Source organism: Abramis brama (assembly GCF_963993115.1).
Source record: "Abramis brama genome assembly, chromosome: 6".
NCBI classification, from domain to species: Eukaryota; Metazoa; Chordata; class Actinopteri; order Cypriniformes; family Leuciscidae; genus Abramis; species Abramis brama.
The window spans coordinates 19170298-19198180 of NC_139968.1; the positions used below are offsets into that span (position 1 = coordinate 19170298).

The 27883-nt window shown below is 37.3% G+C and overlaps 1 protein-coding gene across 2 annotated transcripts; it reads left to right on the forward strand.

The window, feature by feature from the left end:
* The first annotated feature begins 655 nt into the window (after nucleotides 1-655).
* On the forward strand, nucleotides 656-27391 carry gna11a (guanine nucleotide binding protein (G protein), alpha 11a (Gq class)). 2 transcript variants are annotated; one of them, XM_084117965.1, is made up of 7 exons: nucleotides 656-1602; nucleotides 12648-12832; nucleotides 13197-13351; nucleotides 16685-16813; nucleotides 21790-21919; nucleotides 23122-23275; nucleotides 23435-27391. In XM_084117965.1, exons 1-7 carry the CDS (start codon nucleotides 1467-1469, stop codon nucleotides 23623-23625), a joined length of 1080 nt encoding a protein of 359 aa, XP_083974091.1. In that variant the 5' UTR covers nucleotides 656-1466; the 3' UTR covers nucleotides 23626-27391. The 2 variants fall into 2 exon arrangements, with proteins under 2 accessions (XP_083974091.1, XP_083974090.1); XM_084117964.1 differs by lacking the exon at nucleotides 16685-16813 and adding an exon at nucleotides 17160-17288.
* The last annotated feature ends 492 nt before the right edge of the window (nucleotides 27392-27883 follow it).

Sequence of the window (27883 nt, forward strand, 5' to 3'; positions counted from 1 at the left end):
ACAGGATCAGTAGCAGCTTTTAAATAGTTCCAACTATGATAAATATAATTTTAATAGTTATATACATGTAGTTGATAAAGTGATGGAAGTGAGAACAAACTGTTTGGACCTTGTTCATTAAGAGTTACATTTCCGTTTAAATGAAAACGTCCTATAGTCAGGGGTGGACACAATTTTTACAGTGCCCCAATTATACAATTTCCTACCCTTTTCTTCCAAGCAGTTTCCACATGGTGTCGATAAAGAGCTAGGAATCATCTGCAAATCTGGAAGTTGATTCTCTCTTATTACAGTTTGACAATGACACCACTCAAGTCAAGTCACTTCAACTATAAACGGAACAGAAGCACCATGTGTATAGTCTGTGAGTGGTTTGAGTAATACGCATTTGTATATATGCGTTATATATTTTATGAAACTATTAGAGGTGTTACAGAGGATTAGGACTTAACCAGATATGTTTGACTAGGAATGGGCGTTGTCCATTCAGTCGAATAGCAGGGTTTGTGGCGAAACACGCCCCGCGAGCTCCACAGTCGTTCCTCCACCAACCTTGCCTCATTCCGGGCCCCGCCCCCTCGCGCGTCTCTACCTCTGATTGGCTCCGCGCCCTGTCACTCACGCTCCATTTTCCAGCTGTCGCAGCTCCAGGTTTGTGTGCGACTCACACCGGACTGGACGGTGCGATCATCTGGAAATTTTTTCACTCCGTCGATTTTTTTTTAGGAGCCCACACCTGTGTCATTTTTTCGTCCATTTCTCGTCTTTAAATATTCATTAACCCCAATCGGATGCAAAGAAATGAGCGGTGAAATCAGCGCGCGTAGTGTAAATAAAGATTCCGGCTAGCTAGCAGGTTAGCCCACCCAATTAAGCTAGTTAGTGCGCTTAGCTAATTAACTTATCGGGTTTTGTATGCTCAGAATCAAATGTTTGCACTGTAGTCAGTGTTGTATGTGCACACAGCGTCTTTAAAAGCGCATATGGCTGTCTTCTGCCACCTGTCGCCGTGTGTTAGCCAGAGATCCGGGTAGCTGATGGACAGTGTTGCGGTGATTCTGGGCAGTGGGGCGGTTAGCTTAGCGAGACAGCAAAGGACAGCACGGATGTCGTGGCAGGCTAGTTTGTCCCTCCGGGACTCTAGTTGGTAGTCATCGCAGATTATTAAAAACAGGGCTTGGGTCGGTCTGATTGTGGGGAGATCTTTGGATTCACATCTGGCCTCCAATCTCATCCAGTCTTTGGCCTTGTTTGATAGACCCGTTTGTATGAGCAGGCTGAGGTTGTGGTGCTCTATTTTACTTCATCGATTTACGTGTACCATCATAAGGCATCCTGGATCGCATGCTGCATTTTTAAACAACATTCCCCCAAATCCATCCTGTTCCTCTTTCGACGCGGTTGCAAAGGGAAGCGGACCGTAGAAGTGTGTCAGATCAGGGTTGGGATCTCCAAACGCTGTGGTGATGACTCTGGAGTCCATGATGGCCTGTTGCATGAGTGAAGAGGCGAAGGAGTCCAAAAGAATCAACGCCGAGATCGACAAGCAGCTCCGGAGAGACAAGCGAGATGCCAGGCGAGAGCTCAAACTCCTCTTACTGGGTAAGTGCATCTCTGACAGCTGCTGATGGCGAACACAGAAACGCATATTGCTTTGTGGATCTAATGCATAGTGATGCTGACATGCGGTTTAAGTCCAAATCAAAGGCGAACGTGTTGCTTTCACTGCTTCGTGTAACGTTACATATGATTTCACTTTATGTAATTAATGCACGTGTCGCATTGGGCTTTTAGGAGGATTGTTCCACGAAATGTCCTTGTCAAAAATCCTACAGAGAACGCTGATGGAATGTTTATCTTAATTAGACCTAGTTCTAATAGGATTTAGCGTTCCCACGGTCATAGAACTATCAGGGACTTTCATGGCATATTTTATAGTGATTTTTCTTTTCTTCCATTTTTGCTTGATTACATGGTGAAAAATATTGAAAAATGTTTAAAATGAATAGTGTTTTTACATTTTTGCTTGGCTACAATGGAAAAAAAATAGTATATACACACACACACACACATATATATATATATATATATATATATATATATATATATATATATATATATATATAACACTTTTCTCATTCATATGATTTTTACTTATATAGTTCATGTGTTATAGGCATTGTGTTTTTTGTGATATTCTGCAATATCTTCCCAGTCATGGAAAACTGGAAATATGAAGGAACTTAATGGAATATTCTATTGAATTATTATTTTTTCAGTTTTTGCTTGCCTGCATGGGTAAAAATATTTAAAAATGTATTCAATATAGTGAATGTATTTAGTTATATAAGGGCTATTCCAAATACACAGGGAATGTGTTTGTATTTTTTCTTGGTTACATTCCCAAGGATCAAACATGAATCCTCAAAGATTCAGAAAAGTTCCTATTTGATAGCTCAAATCCTATTTCAATTGTTCCCAAATTATAGTAGAAGTTGAATGTATGAAAGTACCCCAACAATTGCAGTGTTTTTTCACCTGTTAAACTTTCACTAAAAGTCTAGATGTTCATTTATTAGCACTGAACATTAGTGTTTTAGAGTTGCATGAGTGTCAGTTTACATTCATCTCGTGATCTGACCATTAGTCTGCTCTTTGCTTTCGTTTTGGTGTCAGAGCCATTAGGTCATTTGTGGCTGTAAGCAAAGCTAAATTGTCAGCAATTTAAGCCTAAGAGATTGTATCTGAATATTTCAGTACTGCGGAGCGCTTCAATAACGCGCGTCCTTACATTATTCTCAGAACGGAGAGATGCAGTAACTATGAAAATAATTAGATCAGAGGCTTGATTTGAAACTCGGGTTGCAAAATCTATTTAGGACGGTGTTTGCATCCCAGTTAATCGCTGCTAAAGTCAAAGAGAGTCCAGATTTGATCTTTTCTGATTGAGTATCTTTAACCCGATACGGATGAGCCACGGCGAGAACACGCAGCGCTAACATGGGGAATGAAACCTATTCTGACCAGATTGTGGTTTTACAAGCCGATCCGGTTCCCCAAAATGGCAAAAACTGGCAGCCGTGCGGCAGGTTGCTGTTAAAAATGGCTGATCTGGTCAGAAAGGGATCCTCAAATTGCGTAGATGAACAGACACGGTCACGGGCGCTTGTTGTGTGGTGTGGGCTGACCCGTAAAAGTGCTTCATAGAATGCATGTCCTTAGAAAGCTTTGGCCCTGCTGCGTGCAACACAACCAGCCTTTGTGCCGAGACTCTCAGAGGAAAGACGGCAATAAGATACGCCTCGGTGGAGGAAGAGGGCCTTGCGTGACCAACGAACGCTGTTAACCTCCTGCTTCTGTCTCGGCAGACTCTCGACCGCTCTCTCTGAAAGCTGACAGGAAGTTGTCATCTCTGTGTTTTAGGGGGGTTTGGAAAACCATGTTCTCACAGATCAACAGATTTCAGTTTTACTTGTGTGCTCAGGCCCGGTTTCACAGACAGGGCTTAGATTAAGCCAGGGTTCAGTTAGGACATTTAAGTAGCTTTTCTAAACGTGCTTTTGAAAAAAAACATTACTGGTTTGCGTCTTGAGGCAAAACAATGGCACTGACTGACATATTTTAAGATATGTCTGTGCAAGTTGCTTTCAGTTAAACAGCTCTAACCCCAGAAACCAGGGGTTTTGAGGTTTATAAAAAATGTTCTCATTGTGGTGTGTTCCTCAGAAGTCTTCCAGCACTTAGATTTCCTCCCCCCCCCACTTTCCAAGAAAAACGCCTGTTTTGGATGTCTGGTTAAACCGGATTCTTAAAGTGTGCTTAAATAGGCACGATATGGTTTATTTGAAGCCTTTGACCTCGCTCTGAATATTTGATCAGCTTGTTAGCGTGACAACCTTTCCTAATATTGTCGTTTCTTTCCAGAGTAATGTGTCGGAAGAGTTTGCCGCATGTGATGCTCAACATTCATGTGAGATCTGATGTTTGTTCAAACACTAGTTGGATTACTGAAGATAAATGCCTTCTGTTTGAGCCAGTTTTTTTTTCTGATTACAACGCTTTTTATTGTACTAGAAACCAATTCGTAAGATTACTTTTGTAATTTGTTTTAAATGTCCCGTCGATGTTCTCTCCATGCTCATTTCTTGGAATGTGTAAAATATTTAGTTTTTTCATGAAATGGCATGAAATGAAAATTCACCCTATTTTATAAATGCGTGGTATTGATCTCATATCCAATTTATCTATAAATTTTTGATTAAAATGTCATAACTCGATTTTGTCTTGAAATGACAGACTTCTCTTTGGTGATGTATGCAGGACTTCTCCAATCATTTTGTCCACTCAAACTCTCCTTTTCTCCAATCGACTGCAAGTTCGCATTCATATCTGCCTTCATCCAATTAACAGCCGTTGAACAGAAACTATTCCTAGTGTGTGTTTGTTGACATTGGATGAACTGATATTGAAATGTTTGCAGATAAATTATGGCCGTTATTCTAATTCGTTATTTTAAATGTTACTAGTGAATTCTGGCATCACAGCATTATAATATACAGTATGAAAAATGGATATTATGGCAGAGTTAATCAAAACGTAAAATATCTGAAATGTGCAAATATCCAATATCTACTGATAAATAAATCAAAAAGATTTCGTAATATTGTGTGTTAACTGATATGGTTTCGACATATCATTCATGATATTCATGACATATCATTCATATCCAACTGAACTATTTTAACATTTTAGCACTTTTTAAAAATAAAATAAAGGTAAACTATTCATGGTTTGCGAAAATGATCTGTATAAAATAAGGTATATATATGGATGAAAAAATTGAAATTTTGGCTGATGTTTTTTTTTTTTTATGTAAAATTAAGTGGATATTCATTTTCAGATTTGCTAAAGATTAATTTTAAATGACTGCTAGATGATTGAAAAAGTAATTAAAGTTTTTATTTAATTTTTTATTTTATATCCAATATATACCGATAAATAGAATAAAAATCTGTAACATTGCCTGATAAGTAACTGACATATGATACCAATGATATTGTGCATCCAAAATTTAAGCACAGAGCCAATTAATCACCTTTAACATTCGTCGTCAGCTATTTTCATTCATCGATTTGTACGGTTTTGACCGGTTTGTTGTAACGGCCCAGCGCGTATGAGCTGCGTTTTGTTCTCTGCTGCCGGAGCTGAAGATACAGGCTGATTGAGGTAGAGAGAAGCCTGTGTGTGTGTTGGCGTTCTCTGCTGGAGGGACTTGAGCCGAGGGCAACCACTCTTCATTTTCAGCCCACACTTCTGCTGCACACATGAATGCACGCTGTTGCTGTGTCACATGATCTGGAGGCAGAGATCCAGAGAGAAAGAAAGCAAGGAAAAGATCTCATCCGTCACTCACTTGAATACCTTATTCACGAAAACGTGCTACTAAGCAACTTGTTTCTGGCGCGGGCACGTCTGAATGACAACCCGGACTTCCAGGTTTCTTGTTACGCCACACGGTCGGCTCTAGCCAATATTTACCTAGCCGAGTCGAAAGCGCGCTGGAGTATAGAGTCTATAACACCTGAGTGTTGTGGAGGAGCTCGATGACTCATAAAGATTGTACAGAATGTTTGTTTTTGGACACACCTAGCACAAAGCTGACATTGTTCTCATGCAACCAACATATGGCCTGTTTTCGTTTCACTTTATTGCTAAATAAAGTCCATGTCGCCCTTTTGTGCTTCTATACGAACCGCTCAGAATCCGAATTTTAAGTATTACTCCACCCACTCGCGATGAATTGCTCTCGGAAAAAAACTGATTTGTTTCAAACTCTGCTTCTCACTCAAGCGAAGCAATCTGACCACTGTGGTGGTGGTGTTTATTAAACGCCGGGTTCGCATTTGCAACCACATAACGATAAGAATTCAGTATTTGCATGCAAGTTTAAAACCATGCAAATAGCCCGCTAATACACACCTCATGATTTCCATGTTCAAACCAGTGAGCTGGAGTTGCAGAGACTGTAGAAAGTGTTTGTGTTTGTTCAACAACGCTCCGGTATCGGGTTCAATCCTGTGAAAAAGGAGGGACCGGCAAAGTAGAATTAGCTGGTTTTCTTTTAAAATCACCACAGTGCCTTTTGTTGTTAATTTTTATTTTATTTGACATTTTATATATATATATATATATATATATATATATATATATATATATATATATATATATATATATTTATTAAATACTTTTTACTATTTAATTTTATTATTATATTATTTTATCTTTTTTTAAATTATTATTATTTTTCTTTAATTCTGTGAAATAGGAGGGACCGGCAAATTAGTATTAGCTAGTTTCTTTTATAAAACTCACATTATTTTTTTATTTTATTTTATTTTTTACTTTTTTTATAATTGTTTGTATTTTTTCATTTTAATTTAATTAAAATAGGAGGGACTGGCAGAGTAGAGTTTTTTATTTTATTTTATTTTATTTTTTTATTGTATTTAATTTGTATTATTTATTTATTTATTGTAAGTTCATGTCTGAAGGCATCTCCATGTGCTTTTGTTTGACTGTAGTGACTTTTAGTGGTAAATATGCTATAAAAAACATTGCAGAATCTGGTTTCACTGCAAGATTCAAATGTTACATCTGTTGATAGGGAAGCTTTGTCTTACCCTCGCTTCCAGTTCTCCAGTATGTGTGTTTAGCAAGCACCCACACACACTTGTATCTCGACATGGGTGTATTAGCTGATGTGAGCTGATTTTACTATCCGCCATTTTACACTAGCAGGGGAAACCGGTTATGTAGAGCTGGAACTTTTGATTGAACTGATATAAATTTTGGAGTGTAATCAGATGGCTGTGTAAGTTATAGAATATAGGTTGAAATGAAAAATTTGAAAAATATAATTGTCTAATTTCCTACAAAATGTGCCTCTATTAAATTGCTGCCATACATCATGGCTGTTATCTAATGAGTTTTGCCAATATAATACCAATATATTTGACAGTACAAAAATAAAAGTTCAACATTAAATTCAAAATGTACTCTAATACATGTTCCTGGTCTTATTGTGCACTACTCGTGGGTGTACGTCAAAATTTACTAACTTGCTCCTAGGGTTGTCAAAAGTACCTGTGCTTCGGTACCAAATTGGTATTGAAATTTTGAAAACGTGACTATACCAACATTTCTGTAGTACCGAGTACCTGGTATTCGGTACCCACTGATGGGCAGCTGCTTTCAGTCGCTTTTGTGTTTATCGAAGTGCACTGTGAAGTGCGTCAAAGTTTCTGTTTGACCTCAACAAATGACTTGTCTGGCCTTAATTTATAATACATAATTTTTTATCGGATCCGGTGGATTGTGGTAAAGCTCGGGATAAACAGAGAGAATAATATTAGCGTAGATGCCATTCTTCTTATGATGTATTGAATGCATCAGGATTTATGGGAAGTTTTCCTGGTTCCGGCTGACCTAATCTATGCAGCCTAACATTGTGAATTATATAAGTTTATATTGTGTTATTTGAATGCTAGGTCAAAGAAATGTGTTTTTAGATTTAAACTGACAGAGTGTGTCTGCTTCCCGGACAATGTTAGGAAGACTGTTCTAAAGTTTTGGTGCTAAATAGGAAAAGGATCTACCGCCATTGTCAAATGGCTGGAATTTTGAGATCGCAATAGATGTGAAGGACTATAATGCGTTAAGAGCTCACTCAATTACTGCGGAGCTAAACCATTTAGTGCTTTGCAAGTAATCAGCAATATTTTCAAATTTATACGATGTTTAATAAGGAGCCAATGCAGTGTTGACAGAACCGGGCTAATATGGTCATACTTCCTGGTTCTGGTAAGAACTCGAGCTGCTGCGTTTTGGACCAGCTGTATTATTATGCGTGCAGGGCAACCACCCAAAAGAGCATTACAATAATCTAGATAATTGTTCCGCATTTGTCATTGAGAGCATATGACGTAATTTAGATATATTTTTAAGATGGAAGAATGCGGTTTTACAGATACTAGAAACGTGACTTTCGAAATCATTTGTGACTGTTAATGAGAGCTGTCTCAGTACTATGGTACGATCTAACTCCTAACTGTAGCCAATCACAGCCAATATTTCTCTGTCCAGTTAACACAGTATAATGTAAACATTGTACATATACATTACATTAGATATACACTCACCTAAAGGATTATTAGGAACACCTGTTCAATTTCTCATTAATGCAATTATCTAATCAACCAATCACATGGCAGTTGCTTCAATGCATTTAGGGGTGTGGTCCTGGTCAAGACAATCTCCTGAACTCCAAACTGAATGTCAGAATGGGAAAGAAAGGTGATTTAAGCAATTTTGAGCGTGGCATGGTTGTTGGTGCCAGACGGGCCGGTCTGAGTATTTCACAATCTGCTCAGTTACTGGGATTTTCACGCACAACCATTTCTAGGGTTTACAAAGAATGGTGTGAAAAGGGGAAAAACATCCAGTATGCGGCAGTCCTGTGGGTGAAAATGCCTTGTTGATGCTAGAGGTCAGAGGAGAATGGGCCGACTGATTCAAGCTGATAGAAGAGCAACTTTGACTGAAATAACCACTCGTTACAACCGAGGTATGCAGCAAAGCATTTGTGAAGCCACAACACGCACAACCTTGAGGCGGATGAGCTACAACAGCAGAAGACCCCACCGGGTACCACTCATCTCCACTACAAATAGGAAAAAGAGGCTACAATTTGCACGAGCTCACCAAAATTGGACAGTTGAAGACTGGAAAAATGTTGCCTGGTCTGATGAGTCTCGATTTCTGTTGAGACATTCAGATGGTAGAGAGATGGCGTAAACAGAATGAGAACATGGATCCATCATGCCTTGTTACCACTGTGCAGGCTGGTGGTGGTGGTGTAATGGTGTGGGGGATGTTTTCTTGGCACACTTTAGGCCCCTTAGTGCCAATTGGGCATTGTTTAAATGCCACGGCCTACCTGAGCATTGTTTCTGACCATGTCCATCCCTTTATGACCACCATGTACCCATCCTCTGATGGCTACTTCCAGCAGGATAATGCACCATGTCACAAAGTTCGAATCATTTCAAATTGGTTTCTTGAACATGACAATGAGTTCACTGTACTAAAATGGCCCCCACAGTCACCAGATCTCAACCCAATAGAGCGTCTTTGGGATGTGGTGGAACGGGAGCTTCGTGCCCTGGATGTGCATCCCACAAATCTCCATCAATTGCAAGATGCTATCCTATCAATATGGGCCAACATTTCTAAAGAATGCTTTCAGCACCTTGTTGAATCAATGCCATGTAGAATTAAGGCAGTTCTGAAGGCGAAAGGGGGTCAAACACAGTATTAGTATGGTGTTCCTAATAATCCTTTAGGTGAGTGTATTACTGACATTGTAACAATACAAAACGGGTTAAAAATCAACAAAGTTACACTTTAATGTAAAGTGAAATTCATTTTTTATTTGTATTAAAAGGAGGATGTATGGCACATACAACAGTCTTTGAAATAGTCATTGTTTATTTTTACATGAGTTTATTTTTTGGTTATTTTTAATCTTGTTTCACTTCTAATCAATAACTGATTGTAATTGTAGCTGTTCATTTGTTTTGTCAGGGAGTTGAGTATAGGACCATCACCTCATTTCCTTGTCCAGTAGTGTTTCGCAATACAAAACATGCATTGCTATTATTGCAACGCCATTTTATTGGCTTTATATATTATCTTGTAGCAAGTAGCAACCCGGCATGGCTGAAATGTAGAAATTGTTTTACAAATTTGCTAATTCCTGCTTGCCATTTTGTTTCCGTTGGTGGACTGACACATTTGATGGTGGAAGAAGAGTAGGGTTTGCTAATGTATGGCTCCTCTTTGAATCATTGCTGTGTGGTAAATGCTTTAAAAATGTTGCCATGGTAACCTGCTTTGCTGCACTGTGAGCTCACAGACTTGAATATAGGATGGATCCAGTCTCACTGGTGTTGAAGGCTGTGTCCTTCCCCAATAAAGAGACCATGGGCCTCGTCACCTTGAGTTTTGACCTGTCATATTTAAGAGTGCCTGTGTAGTTCTTGCTTTCATGAGATCAAAATTGGCACCATTTACGTTACATATTCTTGGTCTTATGCACAATTCATCCGTTTACACTATTCTAATATTTATTTATTTTCATAATATTTTATCCAATATCATACTTTTTGCCTGGAACTTTTTTTTAATGGAAACCATGATACATTTTTTTCAGGATTCTTAATTTATCGAAATATATAGTATTTGTCCTTATTGAAGTGTTATTTCTTTCTAAAAAAAAATGTTTACTGCCTCAAATTCTGATTGGTAGTAAAATATTTAAATTAGATTTAGTTGGTGGTGGTGGTGTTATTAATAGCCTATATATTTTATTTTCTCTGTAGTTTGCACTTGGTTAAATGTTTGGATAATAGCCTATTTAACCAATAGACAGCTTTTTAGCCATTGTTTTAAAATTCCTAATCAGTTAGCCTCCATTTGGGTATATATTTGGGTGTGTATTTTCACCATCCAATCAATTCCCAAAGGATACGATGTAGGATTCCCCCCTCACCATGTTGCCCATAACGTTTCGATTAAATGCATCAAATTACGGAAATAAATTGATGACAAACACCCATCTATTATTTCTTTACTTTGTAAAATTAAACTCACTATTTGTTTTGCGCATGCATCAGTTTCACTACCAGGTCTCCGGTTTCTTTTTATGGTCTTAGTATTGTCATTCAACCAAACTATAGTGTGTTTGTTACCCTCAAAATGACCTAATATGGAGGAAAACCTGATATCAAGGTGCTCCAGTAATGTTCAAACAGTTGTGGTGCTATTTCTATGGAGCAACTGTTGGAAAGCTTCAGGGAGGTGCAGCTATTTGGCAAGCTGAGGGAGCCAGGAGTGCAGCGGTTATGCAACCAGGCTTTTTTATTGGGTTTCCCCTGTCAGCAAACCACCGGCAGACGGAGATGAAGACGGAGGAGACAGTCAGCAGGGAGGCCGGAGCATGACAGTCCAGCTGTTGGAGTTAAAACTACCCATGACTCGGCTAAGGGAGAGATGGGACAGGAAATTGATGGGAAATCGAACCCGTTACGGCTTCAGCGCATCTCGAGCGTGTGAACCAACCGTTCGGCCTTGGCTTCTAGAAAAGATTTCTAAAGCCTGGTTGAGACTAATGTAATTTTAAAAAGCTTGTGTTTGTGACTCATGAAATTTGAAGCCCAGACAGAACACCTTTTGTTTGAATAGAAACCCAGGACTATGGTGCATTTAATTACAAATTCACAACAACAAAAAATGCCTGATTCCTCTGAAATGCATGTTTAAAGTTGCAAAAATGACATCACAGGCAACTTCTCGTTTGTTTCCTTACCTGAAAAGTGGGTTCTAGCAATTCAATATTGATAGGCCTACACTCGTGTGTTATTTTTTTTTATTTAGCCTTTCTTGTTTATTTAAATAAATGGCAGTTGTCAAGGATGTCAATCGTATGTATGCCAAGATAAAACTTGTGGAACTGGTTATCATACCAATCGAAGCGTGACTTTCCAAACTGTTGACATTGTATTGTCAAGAATGTGATAAATTTCGAAAACTGGAACAGTTACTTGACTTGTTTTTCCCCCTGCCGGTCCAAGACCTCCCAAGTTTCCAGGGAAGTCATATTGTTGAACTTTGGGGATGGCTAAAACATTTTTATTGGCTTGAGTCATCAGGACCAAAGAAATTTACGGGGAGATGGTTCTTTTTATAGGATTTCTGTTTTAAAGTGCTGTATGTGTTTACATAATGTTAATATTGTTTACCGCAAGGTTAGATCCTGAACTTGAATTAATAAAAGTTTGTATCTCCTCAAAGTTGATTTTGTGGGGGGAGGGGGGCATACTTTTTTATATATTCCAATTCCAATATAGGATTGACATGTATCAACTTAAAGTTCTGCATAACTCAAGTTACTTATTACGCCTGTATAATAATGATTTTGCAGTTTCGCAGTATGTTGTGTAGAAAGTGTAAAGACCAATAAGGACACACACAAACATTTATTAAATATTATTAAACATTTTGGATAATTGTTTTCTGATACCGGTTAGTGTCTAGTAATCTTAAATGTGAATCAAACAATTTCAAGGTGTCTTTTTAAATTATTAAATGTTTATGTTTATAATTATTTATATTTATTTTATTTAAGTAATGTAAACATGTAATATTAATAAATGTATTGTAGTTTATTTGTGACACACAATTTTTTTAATACTTTTGCGAGGCTGTTATTAAATGTGTATGTGTAATGTTACTTATTAATTTAATGCGTGTAGAAATTTCAATAAACAATTAACAAATCAATATTTGACTAAATGGCTTTAGTGATCTTTGTTCTGTCAATAATAATAATAAATGAATGTAGTAAATATATTATTGTAGTTTGTTTGGGGTGCTGTCTTTTATACTTTTATTATTATTATTATTATTATTATTTGTTGCCTTAAAGTATTGATTTACTGTGATAAGAGGCTGTTATCATACTGAAGCCAAAATATTATCTAGCCCTATTCCAAAATGTGTGTTTTTTTTCTCTCTCTCTTTCTCTTCAGGCACGGGAGAGAGCGGCAAGAGTACGTTCATCAAACAGATGCGTATCATTCACGGGACAGGCTACACCGACGAGGACAAGCGCGGCTTCACCAAACTCGTCTACCAGAACATCTTCACCTCCATGCAGGCCATGATCCGTGCCACCGAGCACCTCAAGATCCCATTCAAATACGAAGAGAACAAGGTGACAATCCCTGGCCGTCACTGCGCCGTAATCATCTATTTGATGCCCAGAGTGCACGTCGAGATGCAAATCAACCCCAGATAGGCCATAAACGTGGCTATAAAAAGCACTGCGAGCCTCACTTGTAAATTTTATTGCTGTCACACCATGGTCAGCTGTCTTTCTTCTGTGAAGGATTACGGGTTAATTATTCTCATGTTTTGCTTTTACAGAATCAGTTAATATTTCCTAAAGAAGATCCTTAAACTTTAACTCGACAACTTGTGACCTAGTTGGTTCTAAACCCCTCTGGAAGTCATTAGTATTACACAGCCATTAAGTCATAAACTGGGTTGTTCACTGTGTACTGTGTCTTTATCCACAGTCCAACGCTCTGGTGGTGCGAGATGTTGATGTGGAGAAGGTTTGCTCCTTTGAACAGCCCTATATCAATGCAATAAAGATGCTCTGGGCGGATCCAGGCATCCAGGAAGCCTATGACCGCAGGCGAGAGTACCAGCTCTCCGACTCCACTAAATAGTAAGTGTGTGTTCTGTCATTAGCCATTAGATCCTTTTAACTTCATTGCTTTTAAATGAGTTGTTGAATGCTCTGTCTTTGAATCCTTGAGGTCAGTTAGAAGCATATTTCTTTTCATGTATAAATGCAGTATTAAGGCCCGTTCACATCAACAACAATGGGTATAACTGTAATAGCATCCACATCAACAAGCACTTATGCTCTGTTTATTATAAGCGCGCACTGCAGTTATGTTGCCTGCCACTTTAAATGGTTGAGCTCTTCAAAGTCAGGTGGATTCTGATTGGCTGTCAAGGTTTTAGTGTTCATCAGCTTAAATCATTCTAAAAGTGATTCCAAAAATATTGTTTCTCTGTGTCGTTATCGTTATAGTTGTGGTGTGGACTTCTCTACTCACATAGAATTCTTTAAAACTGTTTCTTTATAATTATCATCTTTGGTGTGAACGGCCCTTTACAATTCAGTAATATAATTTATTTTGATCACAAATGGCATAATTAGTTTGTTACACCCACATGGAATCTACGCTCTTCCCAAAAACTTGTGAAATTAATATTTCTACCCCCGTAGAACACAAAAGAAGACATTTTGAAGAATGTTTACGCTGCTCTTTTTTTTTAATACATTAAAAAGCTCCTAATGAGAAAAGGCTGTCAGGATCCAAGAATATGCCATAAAAGAAGCCCATGTGATTGTGAGCAATGTCTTCTAAATTTATATGATATCTTTGCTCATAAGGTTCGGTCACACTGCGCTTTTTCAATATATTAGCTTCTATCTATATGTATGCGAATACAGGGGACGGAAAACTGTGTGAATTTGCTGCGGTCCAAAGTTCAAGTATGTAGAATTTGTATCACGTGAAAATGTGTGCCCAATTGAAGACGGATATTTTGAATTTTACATTATGGATGGATATATTATACATGGAATTGTAGAGTTTGACGTCATATTTCGACTATTGCGTTTGTAGAAATATCATGTGCGTAATGTCTGGTGTGACTGTGGCTTCAGGGTGTTTTCACGCCTGGCTTGTTTGGTTTTAAAAAAAAGCATTTTTATGCATATACGCACACGGCATTTGCACTCGAATACGCATCAAACCAGTTTGTCCAAGATCACCTGAACGAGGTGTTTTCTGGCCAAATGAAGACTAACTCTGGAGTGGTTCGCATCTAGTCAGAAAGTCTGACCCGACGGACCAAAGAACCAATATCTTTATGAATGATTCCAGCTCAAAATCATATATTTTGTGGCAATGTTGTCAGACATAAATGACACACTTCTGACCAATGAGAGGACGGTTTACTCAATTGTGACTTGTATTAAAAAAAATTAATACACTAATTACACAAAGTAAACAAACTACAGATCTGAAAATTAGTGATCGACCGATTAGGTTTTTTTTTTTTTTTAAAAGAACAGGGTGGCCGAGATAAAGCATAAATATATATATAGATAGATATAGATATAGATATATATAGATAGATATATATAGATATATATATATATATATATATATATATATATATATATAGATATAGATATATAGATATATATATATATATATATAGATAGATAGATAGATAGATAGATAGATAGATAGACATATATACATATACATATATATTTGATTTATTGGATTTAATATTTAATAAGTTAGAAATAAATCATTTGAAAATGAATTAAAAAATAAGTCTCTGAATTAAACACTTAGTTAAGATGCCTACTCATTTACTGTCATATTTCAGTATTTTTCACAAATAAAGACATTTTATTACAGTGTCAACACTGTAACCAATAAGGCACTCCGTAGTCTAAGTTTGTGCACACTGGGAATCATATTTTTTTCAAATAAAGACAGAGTAACAGTAATTTGACATACAGCACAGTGAAAATGACATTAATTTGACATAGTGGGCAACTGAATATAGCACAGCATAATTTGAAATTGTGCGTCTCCAGTGAAGCTGAACATTGTTCACGCGGACCGACCGTCACGCACCGAGTAACGCGGGCTACAAATGCGCACTTCAGAATATCAGCTGGATTTGACTAAGTCTGCAAGGTTTGTGAAATTAAATGTTTATTAGATATTCAAAGATTTGTTTAAATTATATAAATGCGTATTTGCTGAATGCTGACGGTAAATGAGAAAGTATTAAGTGTTTGCCTTTGTTACTAATAATATAAAAGCAAACGCTATAATACTTTTTCATACAGTTTACTTTGTTTAAAAGTTATATCTAGTAACGTATTAAACAAAACTGTTAAGAGACCATAACTAAAGACCGTCAAAATAAGTCCCACTTCCAACCATAGATATCATATAATAAAGGCTAGATGTCTCGTGCGCGCTGCTGGCCAATGGAGGTCGACGTCCACACACGGCGGCCATCTTACCACAGGGTGCTCGCTCACTCGTAACATGGTGCATGTACTTTTAAATAACCATAACTTGCTCAATTTTCTACCGATTTTCAAACGGTTTGGTTTGTTATAAACGTCAGAGATGTAGTTATGATACTGCATACATATGAATAATTATAACAATGGACTTCCATATGAAAGAATTATAGCCACTTTAATAATGTTTGTAAGAAACCAAACCGTTTGTAAATCCGTCAAGATTTCAGCGAGATAAGAGGATTTGTGTGCGTGCTGATCACTCACCTTAATTCACTGCTTCCCTGTGGTAAGATGGCCGCCGGTGATGCCGGAAGTGACACCGCCTTAAGACATCTAGCCGTGGTTCTCAAACCTGTCCTGGAGGACCCCCAACACTGCACATTTTCTTTCTCTCCCTAATCAAACACACCTGATTCAACTCATCAGCTCATTATCACATGGGTTAATGAGCTGATGAGTTGAATCAGGTGTGTTTGATTAGTGAGAGAAAGAAAACGTGCAGTGTTGGGGGTCCTCCAGGACAGGTTTGAGAACCACTGCTTTATATGAATATCTATGCTTCCAACACATTCCAAAAGTTATCGGCCAAGGACGATATTTAAAAAAATGCTGATATATCAGTTGACCACTACTGAAAATCCCCTTGAATCTCATATTAAACCCCGTTGTGTCAGGTTTGACTTGCTATCGACTCTTACGTGGCTCGTAACCGAATGAGTCGCGGTAAGTTAGAATGGAAAAAAAGAGCAGCATAAAAAATCCTTGAACCTTCTGTTTTACGAAACAAAATCAAACAGGTTTGGAATGACGAGGGTGAGCTTTCTGGAAAATATGAAAAGCTTGTGAATTCCATGTGGGTCTGCTTCTGTAGTTCTGTATATGCACATGTACATGCCTGTGTTTCTTACTGGTTCATCCCCACAGTTACCTTAATGATTTAGAGCGTATATCAACTTCGGGATACGTGCCCACCCAGCAGGATGTGCTGAGGGTCCGAGTGCCCACTACTGGCATCATAGAGTATCCCTTTGACCTAGAGAATATAATCTTCAGGTATCGCCAATCCACGGCACACCCTCACTGCCGCCGCTGTCTCCTGACCTTTAACCTGCTGCTGCTGCAACTGCACTTTTGCCTTCCCTGATCGCATTCTCACACCCACCCGGGGCTCAGCTATTGCTGTTGTTGTTTCTTTGCTGCTCTTAAAGAGTTTTGTTTCGGGGAACTCGGTAGAGATCTTCACCGGAGTAAGCAGAAGGTTGTGCCGTCGCATCCCAGGATCCCCGAGCGGCATTCTCTCACTGCTTTTCCAAAGCTCTCAGGCTCTTAAAGGGATCTGCTGCCATGCTTTATTTTGTTTTCTTCCTCCTTCTCTCTCTCCGTCTCTCCTTGTCTCTAGCTATCTAAGCGATTTGGACCGTATCGCAGAGCCGTCGTATCTGCCGACCCAGCAAGACGTGCTTAGGGTTCGCATCCCTACCACAGGGATTATTGAATATCCCTTCGACTTGCAAAGCATCATTTTCAGGTAGATTATAATGCCGGCGAGGACTCCTCCCCGTTTCAATGTCTCCATGTTTGTAACATTTTGCAAATCAGTGCGTTGATCTGGTCCATTGCGGCCAGCTGAACGAACGAGGTTCGATAAGTTCATCCACTTTTCTGTGACGTTATTGGCTGTTAATGTCCTTCTTAGTCATTAACCTCTTTGCATCATTAACTTCATTAACATTCATCCGTTTGTTTGTCTTTATCGTCATGAAATTGAGGGGATTGTAGAATGATTTGGGGTCATCCTTTTTCTTTTCTCTTTTTAAACCAGTAACTTTCACTATTTAAATATTTTGCATTATTTAGCTATTGAGTTTAAAAAGGATAATGTACTTTTTTTCTTCTTTTTTTTTTACTTTATTTTTCATTTTGGTACCAAAGCTTTTGTTTTTGTTTTGTTTTGAATATAAAATATATTTATTTGAATATATTTAGCTGTATGTAACAATCAAATTCAAGAAACAGAAGGTGATATGAAGTCTTTTAGACCGTGTTTACACCTGGTATTAACGTTTTGGTCGATCGGATCACAAGTGGACGTCCATTTTCGACCACTTCCAGAGGTAGTCGAAAACACATTTGACCGGATTGCTTTCGCAGTGTGTAAACTTATGTTGTCCAAAGAGTCCGAAAAGCCACAAAATACCATCTTCTCTCCGCCTACTGACCTATTGCAACATTATGGGATTACATTAATTAAACATTAATTATTGCTGAAGTCCCAAGTTTGGTTTGAAGATGAAAAATGTACCAAGCACAATGTTCTCTCACCATTTCTGATTTCTAACACACTCACAGCGTTTGCCGTTGTCTTGTGTCTGTCAGAGCAGAAACTAAAGCTACTGCTCCACGTATGTTTCTCCGTTGTCTCCGGGCGGGTTCATATTTAAATTCTTATTTCGTCCATTAGATTGAAAGATTTGAAAAAACACACACATTTACCCGCCAACAGACCCTCCCCAAATCAGGACCGAAGTGGTCGAAAGTGGACAAAAGAGACTAATTAAAATACTTGAAATGCATCTACTTGTGATCCAATCGCCCAAAACGCATCTTAATACCAGGTGTAAACAGGTCCTATTTTAAATGATCTATTTTACATTTCGATACCAAAGCTTTTTTGTTTTGAATTTAGCATTTTAGTATTTAAATCTAATTAACAATGTTTAGCAATCAAATTCAAATAAACGGGTAATATAAAGTCTCTTTTTGATGCAGTGAAAATAATTTTCTAAAGCATTTGTTTATTTTGTTTTGTTTCAATTTTGCCTTTTGTTTGACGTTCTTGAACGTCTTTTTTTGTCTGTGAGCTCAGAAAGCACATCGACGCAAATTTAGTCTACTTCTAATAAAGACTTTGCTCTTAATTATTAATTGCATAATGACAAATTTGGCCAAAATTTGTAATTTTATCAACCACATACCAGATTGAGTTCATGCTGCAGAAACCGTATAAATCCTAGCATGGTATCGCTGCTTTAATAGTGGCAATGATCTTGTTTTGAAGTTCATGGTGGCCAGGCGGCAGAGTTCTTTGACAATAATCAAATGTACCTTTTACGCATTGCAAATGAAGGAGCACACAAATGCACATTAGCGCCCAGGCAGGAGTTTGAGCTCAGGCCTGTGAAGGGGGAACGTTTCCGAACCGCAGGTGATGCGGCAGTGAGAGGCCCTCCACAACCCCCCCGTTTAGAGCCGAGATGAGAGAGAGAGAGTTCCTCTGAAGAGAGGTGATCACAAAAGCCCACAAATCGATTGGAAGCCAGCGTGTCGAACCCCTCCTACGCACGCTGGCGCCAGAAATAACTTCACTTACAACAAGGTTCCCTCTTGATCTTGCTTGACAAGTACAAATAACGTATTTGTGAATGTTTATTGTGTATTTATTTATGTGTGCACTTCCAAACAGCTCAGGAAGGTGGCTGGGGCACTTTCCAGGTAAATGTTGAGGTAGATCTAGTACCTTCAAAGGCCTCTTGTGGTTTTAGGTGATGCATGCTACAAAATGCAAATAACCTGTAGGCGATGTTACGAAATACAGGTGAAGTGTTTTGGTTAAGTAACCTACATGGTTACGCATTTAACCCAACCCCAGCCGTTAAACCATTCTGTAACAAGGTTGAGTTGTCTTCCTCGTCCTCCAGAGTAAGAGAGCTTATCCTCGTAAGTAGGTCAGCTGTACCTCCTGCAGGAATGGAGGCTGGCTGAAGAGGCTTTATTTTAGGTTGTAGCTCCTGAAGGAGTCCATTTATCAAAGCTTTACGCCTGGCCGCTAGAGACTGAGCTAGCGAGACTGTGTTGCCTACATAAAATAAAACCCTTCTCTTAATGTTTTCCCTTACTGAGCCTGAGTGCAGGTGTGATGGGCGGCCGGGGGGGGATAGCACAGATGAGAATTGCTCTGATTGTTCCCTTGTTTTAGCTGGAATCTCCTGTGAGTTGTCTCCGTACATTTCCATTAATTTAGGAGCAGCGAGCGTTTATCCGACTGCTGAGCTGGGAATGGCCCATATTCTTGTAATGTGCTGTAATTTTAGGCGAAGTGTTAAGGTCTGTTCACGTTAAGAGTGACACAGAAAAGCAGTTTGATCATTCGTCTGCTTTAATGCAAGATATAATCAGTGCTGGGCAGATTACTTGCTAATTGTAGTCCGTTACTGATTACAAATTACATGACGAAAATTTTTAGTAATGTAATGGTTACTCATTTTAGGTTGTGTGTTCAGATAAATTAGGTCAAAAGTAATCTAAATGTAGTCAGTCGCTTTGTTCATCACTTGAATGGGATTGTGCACCATATTGATGAATAAAAAAATGTTCCATTCTTTATCAACATGAAATGCTTTAAGCATTACATTATGCCAGGACTTTCCCTAAAGGGAGAATCAGTAAATTATGAATAATTTACTGCCATTGTGGGAATATGTAATCATGTAATCTATTAGTTAACATCAGTTTAACTAACATTAACAATGAGCAGTACTTTTGTTACATTATTTATAAATCTTTGTTAATATTAGTTAATAAAAATACAAGTGTTCATTATTAGTTAGTGTTAGCTCAGGTCCATTAAATAACATCACGTACAACATTTGATTTGAATAATATATTAGCAGATTAGCATGAACTCATAATAAGGCATTTAATGATAATAAAAGTTTCATTACTTGAAATAAAATGTTAAAAAATTTTCAGAGGTAACTTTTTTCTTTTTTTTTAATAAAACCTTTAAATCACCGTAAAAAAAAAAAATCAACATTTCTGAATTGCCCTTTTTTTAAAACGCCTTTTATTTCTTGATTTGAGTTTTACCTCAGATTTTAACCTAAAATATAGAAATACAAAAGAGCCTGTAGAAATGTCCATATAGCCAAAAGCTCACATCTGATTGGTCAGTGAGGTTTATAAGAAAAATCTACAATCACTCCGTCGTCATATTACTTTTTGTCCATGATATACCAAGGCCTAGGAATATACTTTTAGTTTATCTTCAATAATCGCCCTTGAATAAGCTTTTAGCGTGTCATTAAAGCATTTTTCTTATTCCTGGAGCACCTTAGAATTGCGTATCTGTTTTTCCATCTGTCCGGGGGCTTTACTGATACAGTGCCAGAGTCTGAGCACGCTATTTCCTCGCTCATCCACCCCATCCGTCATGTCCATTTTTCTCATTGTCTTTGCATGGATGTTACTAATCCCAGCGTGCATCTGAAACTCTACACTTCTCTTTTTGTTTGTGGCGTATCTGTAAGTGTTTGTGTGTAAGTTTTGCTTCCTTTGTGAAACAATGTCACTGTTCTTTCAGAACTGAACTGAAGACGGCCGGCTCCATGCTTGACCATAGATTCATTCTCCCGCCCAAAACTCTCCAGTCACATGATGAAATCATAATTACGCGCTTGTTTTCCCGTTTTGATACTTCTGTAATTCTTTGTACTAAATTGGGAAGGTTTTACCTCTGCGGTCATGTTATGAGCTGGTCTTGTTCGGTTCACGTTTTATCCAAACAGTTGATACCTGGAAACCGTGCAATGTCACGACTTAATTTGTGCATGTTTGTGAGAATGAATTCCAGATGTAATGCGATTAACCTCATGATTTTCCTGCCAAAATGTTAATATAATGATAACAGACATGTGATTTTTGAGGTGCATCTAATTTTGTATGACAAGTGGTTCCCATCCTGAAGTGCCCATTTATTTTGCTGCCGTTGCAGGGCCACTAGATGTAATTTGATTTAATAAACGGGCAATATTGTTACTTTTCGAGAAGTATAGAAAGAGCAAATCTCTTTCAGAAATGGCCCTTTTTTTTACTAGTTTTAAGGACTAGTAATTTTAATTCAATGTCCAGATTGGTCATCTTATGCAAGTGGAAAAGGACTATGTGTAGCCTTTGTTTTTCTCTGCTTTTTCATTGTCATCCTCATCAAACCATTGTTTATGTCTACTCATACTTTGTTGCGTCTGTCTCAGGATGGTGGATGTCGGAGGGCAGAGATCAGAGCGCAGGAAGTGGATCCACTGCTTTGAGAATGTCACATCTATCATGTTCCTGGTTGCCTTGAGCGAATACGACCAGGTCCTTGTTGAATCTGACAATGAGGTGATTATTTAGATTTAGGTGTTATTTTGTATGTATATGTATGTGTATATATATATATGTATATATATGAAGAGTTCAGATGCAAAAAGTGCCATCTGAAATTTTCTTCTAGATTGATCATTTTTATCAAGCTTGTATATTTAAGTTCAATAATTTCACTTAAATGGCAATGTAAATCACCTATTGTCATTTAAGTGAAATTACTTAACTTAAGTATACAAGCTTGATAAAAATGATCATTCTAGAAGAAAATTTCAGATGGCACTTTTTGCATCTGAACTCTTCATATGTATGTGTGTGTGTCTGTGTGTGTAAATGAGTATAATATACATATTACATTTTTTATTATTGTTATATTTTTTAATGTTTTATTATTATTATTATTATTATTATTAGTTATTTTTATTTACTTTATATATATTTTATAATGTATGAGTATAATATACATATTTTTTTTAATTATTGTTATATTTATAGGTTTTTAATGTATTTATTCATATCATGTTATTTTTTTAGATTATATATTTTATAATGTATAATGAAGTGTTTTATTATTTTTATTAATTTTGTCATTGTATTTTTAGGTTTTTAATTTATTTATTATAGGTTATTTTGTTTTATAATGTATACAAATATTAAAACAAATTAATATAATATACATTTGTAAATTAAAATGATATTTTTATATTTTTGTTGTTTACATTACGATTTTTTATGTATTTATTATTATTATTATTATTATTATTACATATTTTATAATGTATAAACATATTAAATGTACATTAATATAATCTAAAATGGTATTTTATTATTTTTAGTTGTTAATTTTTCATAATTTTTTTCTTTTCTTTCAAATGCATTCTAATAAATTGCTCAACTGCATAATGGGAAGGCCCTTTTCCGTCAACTTAAAAATTTCTTAAATTTGACCCCACATTTAACTCTGGATTATCTTGAGAGCAATGTTAAATATTTGAAGTAAAGTCTTTTTTTTATTTTTTTAAATGGTACATTATAGAGTAGTATAACATTACAATATAGTATATTCGGAAATGCATCAATTAATTTAATTGGTGTTCATGGAACAGTTAGAAGTGCATTTAACCATGTTTAATGATGCTTGACAGTAATGCATTAGTCCTCAGCGCAGTCGAAGCTGGGCCGCCCTTTCATTGTGGTGTTTTTGTTTCTGAAATCTGCAGAATCGCATGGAGGAAAGCAAAGCTCTGTTTCGCACAATCATCACCTACCCCTGGTTCCAGAACTCTTCAGTCATTCTGTTCCTGAACAAGAAAGACCTTCTGGAGGAGAAGATTATGTACTCTCACCTAGTGGACTACTTCCCTGAATTTGATGGTAACATCCTCTTAAAATTCAGATGAAGCCTACACTGACACCATGTGGTGGACTTGTAAACTGCAGCCACTTCCAAAAAACATCTTGTTTTACTTCCATAGCCTGTTTTGTCTCCATAATCAGTGATTTGTTTACTTGTCTCATCCACCGACTCCGCAGGTCCACAGAGGGACGCCCAGGCGGGCCGCGAATTCATCCTGAAGATGTTTGTGGACCTGAACCCGGACAGCGACAAGATCATCTACTCGCACTTCACCTGCGCCACAGACACCGAAAACATCCGCTTCGTCTTCGCGGCGGTCAAGGACACCATCCTGCAGCACAACCTAAAAGAGTACAACCTAGTGTGAGAGAGAGACCGAAAGAGAGCGAGACACCTGCAGCCCACATACGGCCGAAAGCACTACACACCTCACACGCAGAAACACACACGCACGGGAACCGTGCGGACACACCTTCACTCCCATTTGGCACTGGATCTTCATGTAGTCCTTTTCTTTGCCTGTTTTTTCCTCTCTTCCTGAGTGTCGACCCCCTCCAGTTGATAGCTTTATCATCCACTCTTCCTCAAACCCGAGGGCTGGGCCGCTAAACCGGTGCCTAATGATAAAGAGCATTCGTTTGCTCTGTAGATGGGCTGTAGGTGGGCTCTACCTGAATGAAACTGAGGTACGAACTTAACGGAAACACTCGGTGGAGGCGCACGTGTCCGCAAACGGAGAGTGGGCGACATTCTTGAAAGACTTTACACCTCGCATCACTGAATTTAACCAGGTGTTAGTTGTGCAATCACATGCTATAACACTAGAGGTGAAGGTGATTGGATGATTTGATTTAATACTATTTTAGGAGTGATGTATAGAGATTTCCCATCACTACTTGAGTACTTGGAGAAGACCATGTGACTTTTTTTTCCGAGATGTGAGGAAGATAAAATGAGTAACGAGAGCCACCGCAGATTTGAAATGTGTGATTTCGATCGAATTGTGTTCAACTGTCTCTGAAATTTTGCAACAAATTCCCAGGTTTCATCTGTATCCTCGAAATTTATCATTAGGCGCCAAACTGTTTCCTCCAGTCCAGTAGTTGGCAGTATTGGTGTTTAATCAGTATAATTAAATGGATCCAGCTAGTATTCAAAGATATTAACCGAAAGATTGTGATTTGTTTACATGCTTCGCCACAAATCAGTTTTGAATCTTTGAAGGAATCAAATAAACGCCTTTCCCAGCTGATTCATATACACTTTACTCCGTATTACATTATAAAAATATGAATATCCAGTGATTGAAATGTTCGTAAACACTCAACGCAGCACAACACAAAAGTGCTATATAGGGTGAAATCGGTTAGTTTTTTTTTATTTATGTAATTTATGGACCAGATGTGTAATCGGACTCACTTTTCCGCATGAGCGCACTACAACGAAAGCGGGGGTTGAGTCTCTACTGCTGTAAAAAATCCATTGGCAAGTGATCTTTTCTTTTTTGGTATTGATAAATTGATTGTCACCGTTCTGTTCTTTTTTTTTTCCCGAATATTTGAAATGCTTGAAAATGGGAAGTTGAATTTCCATTTCATCAACGTCGCTTTATGCAAATAGGAAATTGAGAATTTTATCAGTGGTTGAATTCTTAACTGGTCTCTGCTTGCATTGTTTTTTTCTCTTGGTTTCGTAGTATCATATCTTAGTTCTCACTTGATTAGCTTTTTGGATTCCATAGCTAGCTGGCTTTTTTGGGATCTTTATGATGTAATTCAGGTGAGTTTTCATACTTTTCATTACAAGGGCTAATTGTGGGCGGAGAATGAACCGACTCTATGGAGACTATAGAGCAATAGGTACGCCGAAGTGGGTATCTGAATCAGGGACAGCGCGGGTGACGCCACAGGAGTTGCCATTTTCCGTAGGTTCGACTTGCAGTGCATCCAGGGAGCACCTTTTGTGTGGCCCTTGTGATCCTCGGAAAAAGTACGCTATTTCTTGCCGTAAGTTAAGCGACTTTTGGATGGGTTGTTTTGATTCTGTAAGTTGATGGATGAAGTATTAACTGTTTTACTCGGTGGCGGTGGTGTCGCACATTTCTATTTGCCATGTTTGGTTTTGGGGGCCATGACGGTATCGCTTTTGAGTCCCGTTTACTCATTTATCGCACACCTTGAATTTATCGCACATTAGCACTCGTACAGTCTTATTGGCTTTTGTTTGTATTATTGAAACAAAATAGCGAGAAGAGAACCTGATTCGTTGGAATTTGCGAAAATAGCGAAATCTCACGTTAATCACAATTATTGCCGCAGTTTTTTTTGTTTGTTTTAAACCTGTAATTGAATGTATTTTAAGAGGTTTCTCTATTTGTGACGAATTCTAGAGTTTGGAAGTGTCGGTCAGTGCACAAGGCTTTTGAAGGTGTTATTTATACGCATTTTCCCCCCAACTGCAGCTGTATATTTGCTGTTTTGTTGCGTTTAATCCAGCAAGCCTTCTTTACATACATTTGGACCTTTTGGTGCATTGTAAGACTTGTTTGCCAAATTGCGAAAAAAAACAAAACATTTTTGTTTAACTAAACGATCCTCCCGTGCCAGGCCAGTTAAGTGTTTTGTTGTTTCGTTGCTTTGTTGTTTTACTTTGTTTCGTTGTTTTTGTTTCGTTGTTTTGTTTCATTGCTTTGTTTCATTTGTTTTGTTTTGTTTTGTTTTGTTGTTTTGTTTCATTGCTTTGTTGTTTTGCTTTGTTTCATTGTTTTTGTTTTGTTTCCTTTCCTTGTTTCGATTTTGTTCGTTTCTCAAACATCCAGAATTTGCATACCGTCATGCTTCTGGGCGGGGTTTCATTCATTTTAAACCGTATGTTTACTTGGGTGGGATGGTACTGTCAGTCGTCATATGCCAATTTCAAACGGTTGCGTTGTTGTACAAATAGTGGACCTGCAAATTCTGACGGCATTTTTGAACATGTGAACGTTTGAAGCTTGTACATACAGCTTTCATTTTAAAGGGCTAGGCCTAATCTGAGAAACACCTTTCTTTCTTTATCCAACTAAAACACTACAGCCATTCATTTCGTACCCATCAAGTACAAAAGTACCAAAACATCGTATGTTGTGCTGATGGTAAAAATAGCTTTGATTATGCTATTCAACTGGTGTTTAAGTTTTTTTTTGTTTTTTGTTTTCGTTCTCCTCAACAATTTGCGATGAAGTTTGATACGTTTTTCCTCCCTGGGTCAATGCACTGAACCTACTCTGCAGTAATGAAACTAACTCCACTCATGTGATGTATCTGTTCCTCCAAACTTGTTCCTGGTACTCTGAGAGATGCAGACACTAATGAATAGAAATGACGCTTTCGCTTGAGGTCCACACTGACGTGATGGATGCGTACAATATGAAGCTATCTTTACTTTTTTTTTTTTCTTCTGACGTCGATGCATTACCTGAACACTTGTATGTAGGACACTTTAATATAATACATTTGTTTTTGATAAAACCGGTAAAAATAAACTTGTGTAGTGGTGTATAAAATCAAAGTATTGTATTACTTTGTAATGTATTGTTCAGTTGGTTGCTCTTTTTTTTTTTTTTTTTTTTTTCAGTTCTTTTTTTTTTTTAAGCATACCAAATGTAAATGATGTACTATATTGAGTGTGCCAATCCCTTTGATTTGTAGAGCCAGACTCTTTACAAGTGCCAATGTTGTGGAAATCATTTAAAAAGGACTCGTGTATTTTATGGTCCGGTTTTTAAAAACAAATAAACATTAAGTATGTGATTATGGTAAATGCGCAACAGGAAAAGGACAATTTTATTCTGTATTTAAGATTAAAGATGACAAACTGCTGTTTTTAAAAAGAAATGACATTTTAATTGCATGTGTTTGTTTTTCGGTGGAGAGGGTTAGGTAAAGGAGAAACCGTATTAACGCAAAACCCTGCTGACAAGGGGCTTAATTATTGTTCATTTACAGTATTTTAGACATATTTCTCTTTTTGTATGTTTCATTTCAACCACTGTTGCCTGAACCTCATTCATACATGAAAATGACTTTCATAGCCTTCTCCTTTCAAGAAAAAAAATATCCATTTTAAATTGGAATAAAATTTGTTCCTATACATTTGGGTCTGTGTTGAGCTTTTGTTCGTCATTTATTACATGAGAGATGAACAAGGTAGATGATTCTCCTGGTGAAATATGAATGCATTAAGAGTCCTTGTAGTTATAACGATAATCCTAGTTTCCACCAAAATGCCATATTTGAGCCTGGTATTACCCTTCCTTCTCATGAAGAATTAAATGGATGACAAAATGATTCATACACTGTTCAACAGATCTCATATTATAATATAACCTCAGCTGCAGAGATATCATTAAGTCTCATTTCTGCATATTTATTGGATGACTGTCACATTTAATTTATGTAAACATTGGAAAAATCATAAATAAACCGAAAAAATAAATGTTTATATATACAGTATAAACATATATTTATTTTTTTGAAAAATATATTTGCATAATATACTTTTTATTTACATAAATTGTTAAAAAAAAATTAATGAAATTAATATATATATATTGATATTGTTATATATTAATCATATAACTATAA

What these genes read in the sequence shown, in the direction of transcription:
- gna11a (XM_084117965.1), top strand. Translation starts at nt 1,467, where the DNA reads ATGACTCTGGAGTCCATGATGGCCTGTTGCATGAGTGAAGAGGCGAAG. An exon ending in CTAGAGAATATAATCTTCAG is followed by an intron (nt 16,814 to 21,789) that starts GTATCGCCAATC and finishes CGTCTGTCTCAG; the next exon opens with GATGGTGGATGTCGGAGGGC. An exon ending in TTGTTGAATCTGACAATGAG is followed by an intron (nt 21,920 to 23,121) that starts GTGATTATTTAG and finishes TGAAATCTGCAG; the next exon opens with AATCGCATGGAGGAAAGCAA.